This window comes from Theropithecus gelada, chromosome 3 (assembly GCF_003255815.1).
Source record: "Theropithecus gelada isolate Dixy chromosome 3, Tgel_1.0, whole genome shotgun sequence".
In the NCBI taxonomy this organism is placed as follows: Eukaryota; Metazoa; Chordata; class Mammalia; order Primates; family Cercopithecidae; genus Theropithecus; species Theropithecus gelada.
In genome coordinates this window covers 157496694-157512343 of record NC_037670.1, presented here as the reverse complement: position 1 = coordinate 157512343, position 15650 = coordinate 157496694, and the positions used below count along the sequence as shown (strand labels likewise).

At 40.4% G+C, this 15650-nt stretch overlaps 1 protein-coding gene and 1 non-coding gene across 7 annotated transcripts in view; one reads left to right on the top strand and one right to left on the bottom strand.

Annotated features, from left to right (window-relative positions):
* Positions 1-2435: 2435 nt before the first annotated feature.
* On the bottom strand, positions 2436-2539 carry LOC112621895. Its single transcript, XR_003118827.1, has one exon. It is a non-coding gene; the product is annotated as a U6 spliceosomal RNA (small nuclear RNA).
* Positions 2540-3112: 573 nt separating this feature from the next.
* The window catches only part of CHCHD3 (coiled-coil-helix-coiled-coil-helix domain containing 3), a 294734-nt gene continuing 282196 nt past the window's right edge, over positions 3113-15650 (top strand). For all 6 annotated transcript variants that reach the window (XR_003118585.1, XM_025379581.1, XM_025379579.1 and 3 more), the window contains exons 1-2: positions 3113-3472; positions 14794-14881. Coding sequence is in view for 5 of the 6 variants with exons in the window: in XM_025379581.1 (XP_025235366.1) it covers positions 3392-3472; positions 14794-14881 (169 nt within the window). In the remaining variant the exon portion in view is untranslated. The remainder of the gene's footprint in view (positions 3473-14793; positions 14882-15650) is intronic.

Sequence of the window (15650 nt, the reverse complement as noted above, 5' to 3'; positions counted from 1 at the left end):
ATCTCTCTATTCTCTCCAAGAAACACTTTCTTTGTACTTGGTTATTTTGGCAAGTGCTTGTTGAGCATTTATTTTATGTGGAACCTCCGATATGCCCTATATGTTGGGGTAATAAGTGAGAGTGTGTTTGTGGAGGGGAGGGTCCCCAAAAAATGAAAGTCATAATTCCTGGGAGCTCTAGTTCCCAGTAGAAGAAAGAGTTAGGCTGGGCATGGTGGCACATGCCTGTAATTCCAGCACTTTGGGAGGTTGAGGCAGGAAGGTTGCTTGAGTTCAGGAGTTTGAGACCAGCCTGGGCAACATAGTGAGACCGCAGCCAAGTGTGATGGCACACACCTGTAGTCACAGCTACTGGGGAGGCTGAACTGGGAGGGATTGCTTGAACCTGGGAGGTTGAGGCTGCAGTAAGTGGTGCTTGGGTCACTGCACGCTAGCCTAGGCAACAGAGCAAGACCCTCCCTCAAAAGAACCCAAACAACAACAACAAACAAACAAACAAAAAGAAACTTGAGAACAAGTACGAAGTAGCACGTAGTCTCATAACTGCAAAGTAACATAGTAAAATTTGAAAATAATATAATGATGAGATGTAATCAACATTCTGCTACTGACCAGGGATATAGAGATTAAAAAGATATAGTTTCTGCTCTAAAGATTCATACAGTAAGGTTGGGCGCGGTGGCTCACGCCTGTAATCCCAGCACTTCGGGAGGCTGAGGCGGGGAGATCACAAGGTCAGGAGATTGAGACCGTCCTGGCCAACATGGTGAAACCCTGTCTCTACTAAAAATACAAAAACAATTAGCTGGGCGTGGTGACACATGCCTATAGTCCCAGCTACTCTGGAGGCTGAGGTAGGAGAATCGCTTGAACCTGGGAGGCGGAGGTTGCAGTGAGCCGAGATTGTGCCACTGAACTCCAGTCTGGCGACAGAACGAGATTCTATCTCAGAAAAAAAAAAACCAAAACAAAACCAAAAACAGATTAATACAGTAATAGATCAGCACATAATTGGATTCATACAGTAATAGATCAGCACATAATTGAAGCTCAAAAATGTGACTGCACTGTAAATGTCTTTGGCATAAGAGAATGCCACGGTGTGTTGTGGCCCACTGCTTTTAATGTTGAGAGGGGTTAATAGAAGAACAGTACCATCATTAACCTGATTTCTACTGAGAATCATCTGCCTCTGTAAAACTAAGGTCATATGGCTAAACTTATATGTAACAGTGTGTTTAGCAAAAAATAAATATGTAAATAGATAACCTAATAACTACGTACTGGTCTTATAGAGGTGAAATGTTGAACTATTAATAGAAACTTTCCACAATAGATCATCTCAACTTTTCTGATGTAGTTTTAATTCCTCCACTAATTTATGCCGTCTTTGTCAATCACTTACTCTTCTCTGCCTAACTCTATTATGGCCTAACTTATGTAACTGAACTAGTAATAGGAGACACAAAAGTGGAAAGTAAATCCTCTGCATATTTGGTGCAAATAATTTATTCTCTGAAGAAATGTATTTTCTCATTGGTTTGAAAACCACAGCACTTACAATTTTACTTTACAAAAAGAAAAAAAATACAGATACATAGTTCATGAGATAAGGGACAAGGACCAAACATACGTTCACTTTTTTTTATTTTATGGCTACGACTAAAATGTCACCATTCATGTACTGCATAACAGTGTTTCAGTGAAAGAAAAACCTCATTTCTGACGGCAGAATCGTAAGATTATAACGGAGCTGGAAAATTCCTGTCGCCTAGTATTTACTACACTATGCTTTTTATCATTAGGTTAAAGTGCATTCTTTCTACTTATTAAAAAAAAGTTAACTGTAAAACAGCCTCAGGCAGGTCCTTCAGGAGGTATTACAGAAGGTGCTGTTATCACAGGAGATAGCTCCATACGTGTTATTGCCTCTGAAGACCTTTCAGTGGGACAAGATGTGAAGGTAGAAGACAGTGATACTGATGATCCTGACCCTGTGTAGGTCTCGGCTAATGCGTGTGTTTTGGTCTTAATTTTTAACAAAAATGTTTAAAAAGTAAAAAAAATTTTCAAAAATAGAAAAAAGCTTATAGAATAAGTATATAAAGAAATATTTTTGTGCAGCTATATAGTGTCTTTGTGTTTTAAGCTGTTACTAAAGAGTCAAAAAGTCACAAAAACGAGAAGTTTATAAATTTAAGAAGTTCCAGTAAGCTAAGGTTATTCTTGAAGAATGAAAATATTTGAAAATAAATTTAGCGTTGCCTAAGTGTACAGTGTTGATAAAAGGTACAGTACTGTATAGCCATGTCCCAGGCCTTCACATTCAACTCACCACTCACTCACTGACTCACCCAGGGCAACTTCCAGTCCTGTAAGCTCCATTCATGGTAAGTGCCCTATAGAAGAGTACCATTTTTTATCTTTGATTTTTTTTTTAAATGAACTGCTTTAGAAATTCATGTGTCATCCTTGCTCTGGGGCCATGCTAATCTCTGTATTGTTCAAATTGTCCTAGATGTGTTGCCAAAGCGAGCACTTTTACACTGTTTTTTACTGTACCTTTCCTATGTTTAGATGTATTTGGATACACAAACACCACTACAGTATTTACTACAGTAACATGCTGTACATCTTTGTAGCCTAGGAGCAATAGGTTACACCAGGTAGCCCAGGTGTTTGTGTAAATACACTCTATGATGTTTGCACAACCGCAGACATCACAAAGTCACCTGACGAGGCATTTCTCAGAAGTAGTCTTCATTAAGCGACCCCATGACTGTAATGAAATGCTAAGTTTTGAGCCAGGAATTTGTGTATAGAACACTAGGAATGGCTTAATTAGGATCATGCATCTTTCTCATTAAACTGTGAGTCCCTTTGAAAGACAGATTATGTCTCTGAATTCAGTGGCCTAAATTTCTAGAATTATGTCTTCCAAAAGTTGCCCAGTTAGGCGTCTGGGGAGTCAAAACCACAACTCCCAGAATGCCGTGCTCCCTTAGCGCGCTCAGGCGCGGGGAGAGAATGTCCCAGCACCCATCGCGCCAGATCGGGACCACAGTTCCCACTACACCTAGGGACTCCGGGGAAAGCTTATCAAACACCACCTGTTGCCATAGCATCCGGGTCGGGTGAACCAATCCGGGCGCCCTCGCCGAACAGAGGCGGGCAGTTCGCATCTCCGACCAACCTGAGGTGTCTTTGTTGTGGCGCGTGACCGGAGGAGGCGGGAGCTCAGGACCGGCGCCTTCTCCTTGCTTCTGGGGTCGTGGCCTTGCTCCCGCTGTGCGGGAAAAGAATCCAGGCCCTTCCACGCGCGTGTGGGCGTGGGGGCCCCGAAGTGCTCGTGGTTCCGCGCTAGGTCTCCGCTGGGTCAGGAACCGGAGCCATGGGTGGGACCACCAGCACCCGCCGGGTCACCTTCGAGGCGGACGAGAATGAGAACATCACCGTGGTGAAGGGCATCCGGGTGAGTGCCCGTAGACGGGCGGAGGGCCAGTGCTCGGACTCGGACCCCAAAGCCCCATCTTCCCCGGACCTGCTCAGCCTGGTTTCTCCCGTCCCGGCCCCTAGTGTTGTACGGCCAGAAGCCCAGATGTCTGGGAAGAAGCCCAGAGTTTCAAGACGTGGGACATTCATTCAGAGATAGTTCCTGGTTGTGTGCCAAGTGCTAGGCACTGCTGGGGCGGGCGGGGAATGCCAGGTTGAATTATACCCTGCAAGGGCTCACGGTCTACTCGTAACTGTACTGCTCACTTGTTGCAGGACCGTATTTGAAACTCAGTGGCTCAGTGTACCTGTCTGTGAAATGGTTCTCCAAACCCTGCTTTCCCACTGTTCACACCCTGTCTCCCAGGGTGAATTGGCATTTTAAGGATTGCCTTTGTTTTGTGTCATTTAGTGCTCTCCGTCTGATAACACCCCCTCCTCCCACCCGCACCCCATACCCTGTAATCCTCCCTCCCACCTCCACAGTCTTTTCTGGCCTGCCTGGGGTGGCTTCTGGCTTCTCCCTGCTTCACTTTCTCTGATATCTCCTCTTTCCCAGGCGCCTCCTCTGTGACCTGCTGCGCCGAAGTTTTGGACTAGGCCCAGTTGCTTCAGGACTAGTGTCTGCCAGTCTGATAGGGGCTGAGATAGGTTTGCAGTTTTTCAGACCAGTAGAAGTAATGTAGTCATTTCTGACCAACGTTGCAGAGTACTTTTTTTTAATGCCCTTTGCATGCATCTGATACATAAACTGAAAACCTGGTTTTTCTCTAGGGTGTCAGTATACCAGCACTAACTTCATTAACACAGTCTCCGCTGCGCCTGAATTTGGAGCCTCACATTTTTGGACGTATGATGCCTGAACCTAGTAAATAAAGCAATTTTGACTTCAGAAAGTTTTATAATAATTTATATATTTTTTTCTGTTATCAACCAGCGTAAATAAATTACATTTGTAAATTATTTTTAACAGTTGTTACCAGGAAATAAAACTTCTTAAATATTTAAAATGTTTTAAAACTTTTTCTTCTGAAACTATTACCTTGAGAATAATTTATTAAACTTTTCTTTATAGAAACTCAGACTGTTGAACTCAGTTTTTGGTTTGTGACCAGTCTTTCTTTATATCATACTAATTAATGGTAGTACTACATTTTGTAATAAAATATCTGAGGCTGCATTCTTTGAGTTACTGTGGTTCAGTTAGTACTCTTTGGAGAAAAAAATTACTGTAAACTTTTAAGTTCTATGCAGAGATTTTAAGACTTGCCATTAGGCCTTCGGTATGCCACTCAGGGTGAAAAATAATTCAAAGACAAAGCAAAATAAGTTTTGGGTGAGAAGACATTGGTTAGAAAAAAATGTATAAATCCATATTCTTATGCTTTAATACAGACACAGTGCTAACAGCAAACAAAATTGAAAGAATGTGGCCACAGCACAGAGATTCATATCAAACATTAGATAAGGTTGGATGGAATAACTGTGACAGCAGGGATATGTATTCTATTAAAATGGGAAAATTGTCTAAAAAACCTTTTTAAGATTTTTGTTTTTTAAAAAGAAATGTCCTTTGGTCATATAACTTGATAGCATTCTTCATTTGTTTTTCTTTCTCATATAGTACATTTTATCTGTATTGCTACAGTTCAGGCATGCTCATTTTGACCTCTGTGCTTTTCTTCAGAATATATCCTTCACCTGGAATGCCCTTGCACTGGTCTCCATTGCTTCAAATCTCCTTTTACATGAATGTTTTGCAATCTCCCTGAGCTTCAGTTTTCTCATCTGCAAAATAATGGGACTGAGTACATCTCTCAGATCTCTGTTGTTTTCCAGTCCTGAAATCCTGTGAGTCTGGTGGCACTGTAAGTTTCTTGTAGCCATACTTAGCCTGTTGCAGTTTCCTGTAGAAGTGACATCCATTGAAGTATTGGGTACACAGAGGTCATTCTGATTTCTTTGAGCTCATGATAGAAAGAGTGTCAACTTATAATTAAACAGACAGTTTAAATCTCAGGTTAGATATTTATTACTTAACTTGATTGCCTGTGTGGGTTTTGTCTTGGTCTTTTGTAAATGTTTTCAGTTGATTTTAGTATTTTTCTTGGCTTGAGTTAAGCAGACATCCGTTTAAATCGCAGGTTAGGTATTTATTAGCCTGTGGCCTTTGGCAACTGACTTCTTCTCGAATTATTTCCTTATGCATAAAGGGTAATACCATCACTTCCCTTGACTGGTTGTAAGAAGATGAGGTAAGGTATGTAAAGCACCTGGCACATTGTAGGTTTTCATTAAAAAGGCAGCCATTATTATGATAGGGTTCCTTTCACACGCAAAGTTATAAGAGTCTTTGAAAATGCCGTGCCGTGTAGTGGAAAGAGCATGTGCCTTGGAACCAAGCAGACCTGAGTTGGATTCTGTCTCTGCCTCTCACTAGCCCTGTGGCTCTGGACAAGTCACTTTTCATCGTGTTTCTGTATTTAGTATTTCTGGATAAAGCAGCCTACTTTGAGAATTTGACATGATGTGTATCTAGCACAGTGTCTAGTATTTTGACAGTGTTTGCACTTGTGAGTAGTAGCTGTTATTAGAGCTGTTCAAAAGAATGGACACGTGAACTTATGTGAACTTCAAATTTTAATAAAAATAAGAGCATGTTGTGCCCCAACAGGTGTACCTAAAAGGGTATGGACTGAGAAATGGGAGTCTTGCATTACGTCCTAATTGAGGCTGTTTTTTTGTCTAGGTCTGTTGTAGATGGTTTTTATTTCTTTATATTTTTCTTGGCTTTAAACAGTCACATTGTTTCCTTCTGAGACTTGGGGAAGGATAAGAAACTGCATTCTCAGTATGTACATAAGTCATTGTTTTTAGCTTAGTTTGTTAGAACATGGTGCCGATGAGGCACCAAACTTCAGTTTTGAACTACAGTTGGGTTACTTCAACTTGGCTGAAGAAAACTTTCCAACTTTGCCCAGTTGTCTAGCATTTATGTCATTGGTTGTAAGAAATGAACGTTTACCAAGCTTATTAATTCAACAGAGTCAGTCACTACTGGAAAACTAATTCTGTGTTCTGTTACACCATTAAAGATAGTACAGATGGTCTCCTATTAGGATGGTTCGACTTAGGATTTTTTGACAGTGGTGTGGAAGTGACAAGCGTTCAGTAAACTCAGCTTCTGGCATTACCTTCAGCAAAATCCATTGTAAACCAAGAAGCGTCTATAATTTCATCTTCATTTTTTTTTTTTTTTCTTCATATAATGACTTGGGTTCATTCCCTTAATCTAAATATGTTGGCAATTATGAGCTTTCTTTGAGTTGGAGTCTCCCTGTGTTGCCCAAGCTGGTCTCAACTCCTGGGCTCAAGCTATCCTCCTGCCCCACTCTCTGGGACTACAGGCATGTGCCGCTCCACCAAGCTTAGTCATCACTTACCTTAATGTATAAAGAATAACATTTAGTGAACAACATAAGGCTTTTGGTAACTATGCTGAATATTTGTTTATTTGAGATGAGTCTTGCTCTGTCGCCCAGGCTGGAGGGCAGTGGCACGATCTCAGCTCACTGCAACCTCCGCCTCCTGGGTTCAAGTGATTCCCCTACTTCAGCCTCCTGATTAGCCGGGATTACAGGCATGTGCCACCATGCCCTGCTAACTTTTTTGTATGTTTAGTAGAGGGGGGTTTCACCATGTTGGCCGGACTGGTCTCAAACTCCTGACCTCAAGTGATCTGCCCACCGTGGCCTCCCAAAGTGCTGGGATTACAGCTGTGAGCCTCTACACCTGGCTGAATTTATTAATAGATTGTGTTTCTCTATATTGTTGAGGTCCTTAATTATCTATGAAAGGACCTACTTCAAATTTTAAGTTTAAAGTTTCTTCTCACCTACCAGGTGTTATTTTTCATGGTATTTATAGGGTCTTGTTTTTTCCCTTTATCCTTAGCAACTGATAGCTTTTCTTTCCTCTTCCGTAAAAATAACCTGTATTTTTGTGCCTGATTCCAACTTTGAATCTGAAACTACTCATATGGATTGGATGAAAGGTCAGTTTTTGCCTTGCCCTCTTCCCAAGGCTAAACGAAATTCCTAGAGATGGAAAGACGAAGCATTTTCATTACTCGTATTACATGTGGTTGATAGGATTTTTGTGGGCACCTGCCGTGCCTGCTTGGAAAGTGTGCTTACAGCTCAATCTTTCGCAAGTTTATCTGAAACATCAAAGCTGTGAGTGAACTCTTCTAGAGCAAATGTCAACTTCAGTGAGTATCATTTTCAAAGATATATTTATCATGCTTTCCAGACATAAACGAATGTCAGCAGCTGGGCCTTAAAAGTTGCAAGCTGAAATTAACAGGAGCCAGTTATGGCAGTATGGATACTTAATATGGAACATAACTCATGCTTTGGGAAGTGTTGGCAGTTGAGAGACTGTAAATGAAGAGATTACTTAATATGGGGTATTATTGAGGATTCTGAAGAGTATGTTATCAGAGACTACAAATTGGGTCAGCCATTGGGAGTGTTGAGGAATATTGTATAAATAATTTAGTTAAGTAGTAGATGATTCGTTTCTTTCAGCTTTAGATTCTATGAAGTTTTTGGGCTGAGTACCATCTTAAGTTGTCTAGGATTTTATAAAGGTAGAGATAATGGTTTCTACTAATGACAAATGTAAAGAAACACAAACCTAAGCTAAGAATTACATATTTCATATATATCTATGAACATGTGTATGGGTTCCCTCTCCTCCTTTCCCTTAAGTAACTATTTGGGAGTAATTTCTCCCACATAATAGTAGCAGTTTTTGGAGCCTATGTCTTAAAAAGGTAATTGTAAAGCAAACTAATACAGAAAATGACTTATGCTAAGTGGAAGGAGGATCAAGAGAGAAAAATGGGTCTGAGTTCTTGAATCAATTTGCTAGGACATATCTGGAAGAAGATAAGAGAAACTTCTGGAGGCAGGAAGCTGATTTGTTTGTTTCATGTGGCTTGTAACTTTACCTCTTAGAAGGGCCACTGGAGAGTTCCTCGTTTTTTACTCTATTCCCTGGGAGTAGAAATACTTTCTGTTTGTCCATCTCACCCAATCTCCTGTTTCTGAGAAAATTCTGTCTTCTGGATTGGTGGGTGGTGTTTCTGGCACGAATTTTGGATAAGACCAAACAAGTTGGGTAGGAAGAGATGAGTGGGAAGACTGTAGGAGATGACACTTGCCCTTTCCCCCTCTGTGGAGCACGTTGGTGTGGTGAGTACTACAAATTTAAACTTGGCAAGCTCTGTTTGCCTAAATTTGTCTTTAGGAGCAGTAGAGAATAGGGTGGACAGTCAAGTTCAGTGGGCTGAATATCGGCAGACGTGCTTCTCTTGGTTGCCTCTTATATTAGAATGGTGGTTCTTTTAGTTCGTAGAGCACTGTGGATCTGTGAGCTGTGGATTCTGGCCAGAACCATGCAATAAACCGACAGTTTTGCGTACAGTTGAGTAATTGATCCATGGACTACTCAGTCTGTGGACCTCAGGGTGTAATTCCCAGTGTCAATGTGTGTGGGGGTTATGTTATTTCATTATTCTTTGCTACAAATAATTTCTGTAAATTGCCCTTGGTATTTGCCTTGATGCAGATTCCAGAGATGTCTGGAAAGCAAGTATAATAGGTATAGGTTATTATATAGGAAAAGGCTTTTTCTAAAACAAGTGCCCTGTTCAGGAAAAGATGTGTTTCCTGAAGATACTTTTTTTTTTTTTTTTTTTTTTTTTGAGACAGAATCTCGCTCTGTTGCCCGGGCTGGAGCGCAGTGGTGCGATCTTGGCTCACTGCAGCCTCCGCCTCCTGGGTTCAAGGGATTTTCCTGCCTCAGCTTCCCGAGTAGCTGGGACTACAGGCGCGTGCCACCACGCCTGGCTAATTTTTTGTATTTTTAGTAGAGACGGAGTTTCACCATGTTAGCCAGGATGGCCTCGATCTCCTGACCTCATGATCTGCCTGCCTCGGCCTCCCAAAGTACTGGGATTACAGGCGTGAGCCACCGCACCCAACTGCAAGTTACTTCTTACACAGAGGCTGCCATTGCAGAAACTTATGTTGTACCATCGACCCCCATTTTGGGTCATTTTTCATCACAAAGATGAGTTGTTCTATAGCTACAGATTGTGTGTATAACCCTGGTCAGCATCTCTAAAGCTTGTCAGCTGCTTCACGAGTGAGTACCCCTGTTCACAGAGGAGATGAGGTGAGTGTGCAGGTCTGAACTTACTACTGCAATGGGAAGGTCAGCTCAGAGAGCATTGACTTTGAATACAGATGATAACACAGCAAGACTATTGCCTCATAACTACATTGCTGTGAGCAGACTGGGAATAGGGTAATAGTGCTTGGAGCTGGCAGAGGTGCAACTGTAGATGGCCATGGGTGCTGCTTTGGAAGGGCCTAAGGATACAGTTGTTGAATGATTGTAAGAACAAGAGAAAGGTGGACTCTCAATAAGGCAACCCTACAGTATGTTTATGAAGCCTACAGTAGGTTTAGTGTATACTCCTTTGGCGCATGCTTATAAATTGACTGAACAATAACCAAACACCCCACTGGGAAATGTTTTGAATTGATGTGAGAATTTGACATTAAGTAGCAACTTGGGACATCAGAGAAGCCTCAAAAAGAAAAAAAAGTTAACAAGAAATTAGTGATTAGGTTGAAAGAGACATTCTACTTCCACTACCCAGAGAACATAGATAGAGAAAAATGAGCACCTTCTCCACCCATACCAGGACTTAGGCAGCTGCTGCCTGCAATAGCTGTAGGCCTAGTCCTCATGCACCTTACAGAGGAGTCAGTACAAGCTCAGACCTAGTTGATAAGAATGAACCAAAATGAAATAAAAAGTCCCTGTGACTGGAGCTATATGGGTAATAGCTGTAGCAAATATTTGTGTAGTCAATTATAGTTTATGGTGCAAAAGACTAAAATCCCTCCACAAAATCTCTCGGGATAAATATTTTCACTTTTTCAGATGAAAATAGTAACTTTTCAGATGAAAGCTTATTGCTAACACTTGATTTTTGAGATTTATATATATTATATATCAGTTAAAATAGCTTTAAGATTCTAAAAATGAAAGCTCATTTTTTTTCTCTTTAAGAGGAAGTGATATATTTTTATTACATGCATGGGATTGAAGGAGTATGTTATTTAATAGTAGAGCATTGGACTAGAGATTGGGAATTACTGCTTCTGGTCTTGATGCTGCCAGTAACTGAATGTTACTCAGGGTCTCTTTTTTTTTTCAAGTGTAAATTGAGTCAGTCTTAGAGGGATTTTCCTAGGATGTATCTCAGCTTCGCACATGAGTTTCAGCAACATACCCGGTGGCTGTCAGTTGTTGGAAAGATGCAGCTGGCCCTGGCATTTTCAAATAGAAAGTCTTCGTGTCTTCCCAGAAGGGAGTTGTAGTTTTTTCCTTCAAAGAGCACACACAGCATTTGATCTGTAGCCTTTCTCTTTTCCATCTCACTTCCATTCTGGTTTGGGCCCTGAGATATAAGCAACAGTTCAGGTATAGGCTATTTAGTTTATTGATGTATCACAGGGCCTTGATTAGTACCTGGCCTGGGAGACATCTGTTGAATGAATGACTTAGTATATAGGAGCTTGCAGTCTAGTGGAAAGGCAGAAAGGTGAATGTGGAAAGGCTAATACCTGTTTTTTCATTGAGACTGTATTGGAAGTTTGAGAAAGGAACAGTGGGTACAAGGAATGGTAGCTTTAGGTAGGCAGGGTTGGGATGGAGTGGACAACTGGTTTGGTCAGTGAAGGCTTGGATGTTTAGACTGGGTCTTGAAAGGTGACTCCCTCCCAAGGGGCCAGGAGAGAAGGCAATGTAGGCATGTGCAAAGGCAAGGAGATGGGTGTAGAACAGGGTATGAAATATTAAGGAAAAAAAACTAGAATTTGAGGTTGGAGAGTTTGGCCATCACCAAATGATGAAGTCTTGAATGCTGTACAAAGAATTTGAATTTTTCTGTAAACAGACAGTAGCTATTGAAGAATTTGAAGTAGAGAGTTACCATTATCACATTTGCATTTTAGGCGGATGGTAGCAGGAATTAGGGCAGGAGAAATGGGATGAGAGAAGAGAGGAATTTCTTAAATATTTAGGGATTGATGAAGTCATGGCTAAGAATGAGAGAGAAAGAAGAGTTGAGAACAAGCCCTATGTTCGAATTTGGGAAGCTGGGTGTTTGTGGTGTCATTAATGAGGTAAGGAAGGCAGGAGAAAGAAGAGATTTGTGGCAAACGTGAGTTCAATTTTGGACACTGGGTGTGAGGTGCTTCTGGATTGCCAGAAGGAAGTTTTCATTAGACAGTTCAGTGTGGAGACCAGGCTTCTGGGATATAGGTCTCAAGCTCGAGCGAATGCATTTATTAATGCAATTTATTAGTTTATCAACAGCAGTTAGAAATCAAGAGATTGGATGAGAGTACCAGTACAAGAGCACATAGAATAAGAAGAGAATAAGGGCAAAAGACAGAATGTTGGGCCCTTCAGCATTGAAGTGTAGGCAGGAGAGGGGAAGCTGCAAAAGAGATAAGATGTGGCCAGAGTCCTCGGAGAACCAGGACAGCAGGATGTCAGAAAAGCCAAGGGAGGACTTTCCAGAAGAGGGGAATGGCCAGAGGTGTTAGATGTTAAAGGTAAGCCGTATAAATAAGATGTTTTATAAATATGAAATACTTAATTACGTAAATATCAAAAGTTATTTATTTGGTCATTGGTGACTTCTACCAGAGGATGTTCACTGTTGCACTGAAGGTAAAAACCAGATAGTGGTGAGTTCAGGAAGTAGAAATGGGAAGAAGACCCTTGATACAGGAGGAGGATCACTCAGTTACTTGAAATGGAAATCCTAGGCTCTTCCTTGATGACTTCTGCTTTACTCCCACATCTACTCGGAGATTGGGTAGTGATGCTGAGGGATGTTTGAGTGGGATCTTGAGACTTAGACTTTTTGGGTTCGAATCCTTCCTCTGCTACTGATAAAGTATCTGATCCAGGGCCGGTTATTTAATCTGGCTATGCTTCAGTTTTTTTGCCTGTAAAATAGAGATATAAAAATATCTATCTCATAGGCCTGTGAAGGAGTAAGTAAGTGAAGTGCCTAGCTTAGTGTAGTGCCTGGCACATAATAAGCACTCAGTGAATGTTAGTATTTTAAATCCTAAATACCTTTTAAGTGTGTTCTCCCTTGGATTACCATAATAGCTTTTTTTTTTTTTTTTTTTTTAAAGCTTATTAAAGTAAATTACTGTAGAGTAATTTACATGCCATGAAATTCACCTATTTTAAGTTTACATTCCAACACTTTTTTTTTTTTTTTTCTTCTAGATAGGATGTTGCTCTGTTGCCCAAGCTGGAGCACAGTGAGTGTCATGATCACAGCTCATTGCAGCCTTGACCTCCTGGGCTCAAGCGATCCTCCCTCCTCAGCCTCCCAAGTAGCAATTCAACACTTGATAAATTTACTGAGTTGTGCAAACATCACTACAAGCCAATTTTAGAATATTTTTATCATCCCAATAAGATCTCTTGTGCCCATTTACAGTTAATCCCTATTCCCACCCCAGCTCTAGGCAGCTACTTATCTCCTCTATAGGGATGCTTTTTCTGGGTGTTTCATGTATTTCATATAAATAGAATCATTCAATGTAGGCCCTTGTGTTTGCTTCTTTCACTTAGTTTAATGATTTTTGGGTCTATCTGTGCTGTAGCATATGTCAGAACTTCACTGCTCTTTACTGCTGAGTTGTGTTCTGTTATATGGATATGTAAGATTTTGTTTATCCATTCACCGTAGATAGACATGTGTTTATTTCCACTCTTGCTCTTATGAATAATGCTGCTATGAACATTCCTGTGCAAGTCTTTGTGTGGACATATGCTTAATAGCTTCTTAATTGGTCCTTTAGCCTCCTTCAGGGATCCTGCTTCTGTTCTTGTCCCCCTCCAATCTGTTCTCTACACTGTAGCCAGAGTGATTTTCCTAAAGTGTTAATCCGATTGTGCCATTCCCGTGCTTCAAATCCTTCAGTAGTGCTCAGCTACCCTCAGGATCAAGTTCAAACTGTTTCAACTGAAGAGTTCACTAAGAATCCTCAAAATCCTGGAATCTATACCTTCCCTCCCCACCTTCTCTTTCACTATGCCCCCTTCCACTTTCTTGCTTCAGCCATTTATTCATATTGTTTCATTGATTCATTCAATTAACTAGGCTTAGTGAGGCTCTGGGAATATAGCGATACGACAGCCAAATCCATGCTTTCACGGAGCTTTCTTTCTAGTGAAAGGCAAATACCAGATAGTGGTAAGTGCTATAAAGAAAATAAAAAAGGATGACGCGATAGTAACTGTGGGAATGATGACTCTCAAATCCGCAGGCCTGGGTGTTCCTCAGAGCCTCTGCTCTATTGCCAGCTGCCTACTTGATATCTCCACTTGTATGTCTAACGGTGGCAAATTCTGGTTTTCATCTGTACTTTAATGTGATTTTTCTCACCCAGGAGCACTTTTATCCCACTGCATCTCTTCCTAACTTTTACGCATCCTTACCTTGTAAATCTTCCCTAATCCTCTGCTCCAGCCCTGTCTTCAAAGCCTGGCTACATGTGCTGCCCATTATGGTTTCTGTATACTTCCATTACATGCTGACTCACTCAGGTAGCAGTCTTCGTGTTATATTTAAATGCCTGCTGGTTGTTTATTCTATTATGCTTTAAGCACTTGATAATTTTGAATACTCAGAATCTAGCCTAGTTTCTGGCACATAGTCGATGCATCATGAAATCTGTTGAAAGAGCGATTGTATGTGGTTAGCTTTGAACGGGAGGGAGGGGAGGGGGAAGGAACACTTTCCTTCGGGACTAGAGGGAGAGAAGGAGCTAAGGCCCATTAATGCATAAATAAGTGTGTAGGATTAGGGGAGGAAAGTTGAAGTTTAGATAGCATACATTTCCTCAGAGATACAATTTCGTGCACAGTATAAAATGAACAGTGTAGTTATTTATAATGAACAATTAGCAGTGCATTAGAGAAAATAAAGGAGCAGTGCTGTGGGGTGCATCTTGAAATCTTAAAATTATTCTTCCTTCTGGTTTTATGGCTGTTAGATTTAGCCTAATTTCTTTAGGCCATTTGTCATATGTATGGATATGGATGACTAAATTACTTGGATGTTATTGCATTGGTTTTCATTCTTGCTCTTTTATAATTGATTTTATTTTGATGTTGCTTTTCCAGCTTTCGGAAAATGTGATTGATCGAATGAAGGAATCCTCTCCATCTGGTTCGAAGTCTCAGCGGTATTCTGGTGCTTATGGTGCCTCAGGTATTGCTAAATTTTAATTTTAGGGTTTTTAGGAGAAAAATTATAAATGGAAAAAGTTGACTCAATAGTCAAGTTCTCTAGCATTCTGTCTTTCATTATTTGGATGTTTAGCTTTTTATAAGGAATATTAGAAGTCAGTATTGGGGTTTCTTTTAAAATGTTTTGTACTAATAATGAAACTATTTTCAAACAGTCTTGGAACATTTTGTTTTCTCTTCCCACTCCTGAATCCTCTACTAGGCTTTGGAAAGTTACTTTATATCTTTTTGTATAAAATGGATTGCTTATAGGGATATTAGAGATTTAGGAATAAATATTTATTAAAAAAATTGAACTTAGAAAATATTGATATGCTATTTTCAAATTGTGAAGTATTCCAAATGTTTTTATTTTCTAATAAATTTCTTCTAAGTTTATAAAAGATTTAGTTTGTCGCAGTCAGTCTTAGTTATTGATGGAAATATGGTGGCAAATGGAATCCATAAAGAATTATTAAGCCTAATTTTATCTGTAGGTCCTGCTGGATAAGAGACTTAATGCTCTTTCTTCTCCCTTTTCTCTCTCCTGCCACACTCATCTGTTTATCCAATATTTTACTAAGCACCAGCTATGTGTCCGGCACTGTTCTTGATACTGCCCAGTTGATGGATAGATATGCTATTTATTGTGAAATGGCAACAAGAAAATAATTGGGATAATTAATTTTGGATTAAGTGAGATTTTCCTGTACTTATCACAAAGGGGAAATCTGTCTCTAGACTGTGAAATT